Source organism: Marmota monax, unplaced genomic scaffold (assembly GCF_021218885.2).
Source record: "Marmota monax isolate L192 unplaced genomic scaffold, Marmota_monax_Labrador192_F-V1.1 WCK01_AAM20220418_F8-fsc00080, whole genome shotgun sequence".
In the NCBI taxonomy this organism is placed as follows: Eukaryota; Metazoa; Chordata; class Mammalia; order Rodentia; family Sciuridae; genus Marmota; species Marmota monax.
In genome coordinates this window covers 1,356,763-1,357,500 of record NW_026694750.1, presented here as the reverse complement: position 1 = coordinate 1,357,500, position 738 = coordinate 1,356,763, and the positions used below count along the sequence as shown (strand labels likewise).

The following is a 738-nucleotide window of genomic DNA, read 5'->3' as shown; positions in this document are numbered from 1 at the left end:
AGGACCCCTCAGGACAAAGAGTGTTCCGCTTCCTCCCAGCATTCTAGAAATCCTTTTTAACATAGAATGACTCAAATTCCAGGACAAGGGATGACGTGGAACCTGGGAAAGGTGGAAGTGACTTCCGCCAGACCTCCCCTGGGAGGGCCAGTCCCCGCCAATGCAAGGACCCAGTGGGGCCTCCCCCGCTTGACCCTTCAACCCTCTTAAGACACAGGTTTCAGGATTCTAGTGGGAAATATTTGGATTCTGCTCTAAGAAGCCTGGGGCTGCTCAGCACTCCCCTGGTCTCCCAAGTCCCACAGTGACCAGATAAGGCCCCTTTGGCAGGCCTGGCTGAGGGTTACTTACTTACCAGACAACTGCTGGGGACCCCCACATCCTCGGGCTTCCCAGGATCTCCTGCCCTGGAGGAATGTACCCACAGTTCCAAGCTCATAAATGAAAGGTCGGCCTGATCCCTTCCTCTCCACTCAGGTGCCAGAAAGCACAGGCAGGCTCTAGGCTTCTGAGCTCCCTCCCACCCACTGCCACCTGCTGGGAGGTCAATTTCTTTACCCCACCCCAAGCTCAAAGTAAAAAAAAAAAAAAAAAAAAGGCAGATCTGAAGGGTAGAGCAGAGGGATCCACTGAGCGACCCTAGCCTGGCTGAGTGGAAGGGGCGGGGGTGACAGGGCCTCAGCCTTGGTGAAGAAGGCAGTCCATGGGGCCACAAGGGAAGAAACTGAGGAGCCTGGT

The 738-nt window shown here is 55.3% G+C and overlaps 1 protein-coding gene across 1 annotated transcript in view; it reads right to left on the bottom strand.

Moving 5' to 3' along the window:
- CUNH1orf127 (chromosome unknown C1orf127 homolog) overlaps positions 1–381 on the bottom strand; it is a 28,378-nt gene extending 27,997 nt beyond the window's left edge. Inside the window, exon 1 of the mRNA XM_046424875.2 lies at positions 356–381. Within this exon, the coding sequence (XP_046280831.1) occupies positions 356–381 (26 nt within the window). The remainder of the gene's footprint in view (positions 1–355) is intronic.
- Between the last annotated feature and the right edge of the window lie 357 nt (positions 382–738).